Here is an 887-nt window from a genome sequence, read left to right as displayed (position 1 = left end):
TTTGCGCGATTTCGGTAGGATGCAGAGCGATTTCGAGCACTATAACGACAGCATCGGACTCCCCGCTTCATTTCCTACTGGAATCCGCCGTAATCTTTATTACGTCGTTGCGCTCATTGTGTTGGTTGCGAATGCCGCTGAGCTTTATCATAGCTTCCCACATCTCGTCCCGGACGTTGTAGCCCTCACTCCGCGTTCGCAACTTCGTTTTGGCAAATTGGAGGCTCTCGGAAATTGAAATGTCGAGGGGCTCGGTGCTCCCGAATTGCACCCTCGACGCACGGCGCGTCAGCACCTCGATATGGACCATAATGACTCTTGTTTCGACGCGGACGTCCGATATCGGGCACGAGACATCAACGTCCTCGCAGTGCGCCGTCAAGAAATGGCAGCAAAAATACGGTAGCAGTGACGCAACGGACGTGTCGTTCGTAAGACGGAAGTGGGTCTTGAACGGCACAAGGTGCGCCTTGCTGAGGACCGCGCGGCGCTCCGTCTTGGACAAGGCACTCGGGTACGACGCCGCGAGATGCAGGTCCATGTCGATATAGTCACAGCGTTTTCACGCAGCGCAAACCCGTAGTGGAGCAACAGTTGGTCTAGTGCAAGCTTTGAAATGTATACGCGATAAGCTTAGCATCGATGTTGTACGGTTGAGGCGCCGACCGTATCGGTTGGAGACTTAGTCGCCGCGCTTGTACCCGATGGACGAGTGCCACTCGAACGTCTTGTTCTCGTACGCATACATGATGGCGTGGCACCGGCCTACACTATCGCATTTGGAATAGCTGCCAGAGGAATGTCAAATACCGGTAACAAACGAGCGTGCTTCGATCGTCTGCCACGCAAAACGAAAGGTTTCGAAGCCTCGTCGACGATGGGTCGTC

General features: G+C 54.6%; 1 protein-coding gene across 1 annotated transcript; it reads right to left on the bottom strand.

Annotated features, from left to right (window-relative positions):
• Positions 1-67: 67 nt before the first annotated feature.
• On the bottom strand, positions 68-541 carry SDRG_03252 (hypothetical protein; the record flags this gene model as incomplete). The annotated part of the gene is made up of 1 exon (XM_008608883.1): positions 68-541. One exon carries the CDS (start codon positions 539-541, stop codon positions 68-70), a length of 474 nt encoding a protein of 157 aa, XP_008607105.1.
• Positions 542-887: the final 346 nt, after the last annotated feature.

The sequence above is a fragment of the Saprolegnia diclina genome (genome assembly GCF_000281045.1).
Source record: "Saprolegnia diclina VS20 unplaced genomic scaffold supercont1.7, whole genome shotgun sequence".
Classification (NCBI taxonomy): Eukaryota; Oomycota; class Saprolegniomycetes; order Saprolegniales; family Saprolegniaceae; genus Saprolegnia; species Saprolegnia diclina.
This window is presented reverse-complemented; position numbering and strand designations above follow the sequence as displayed.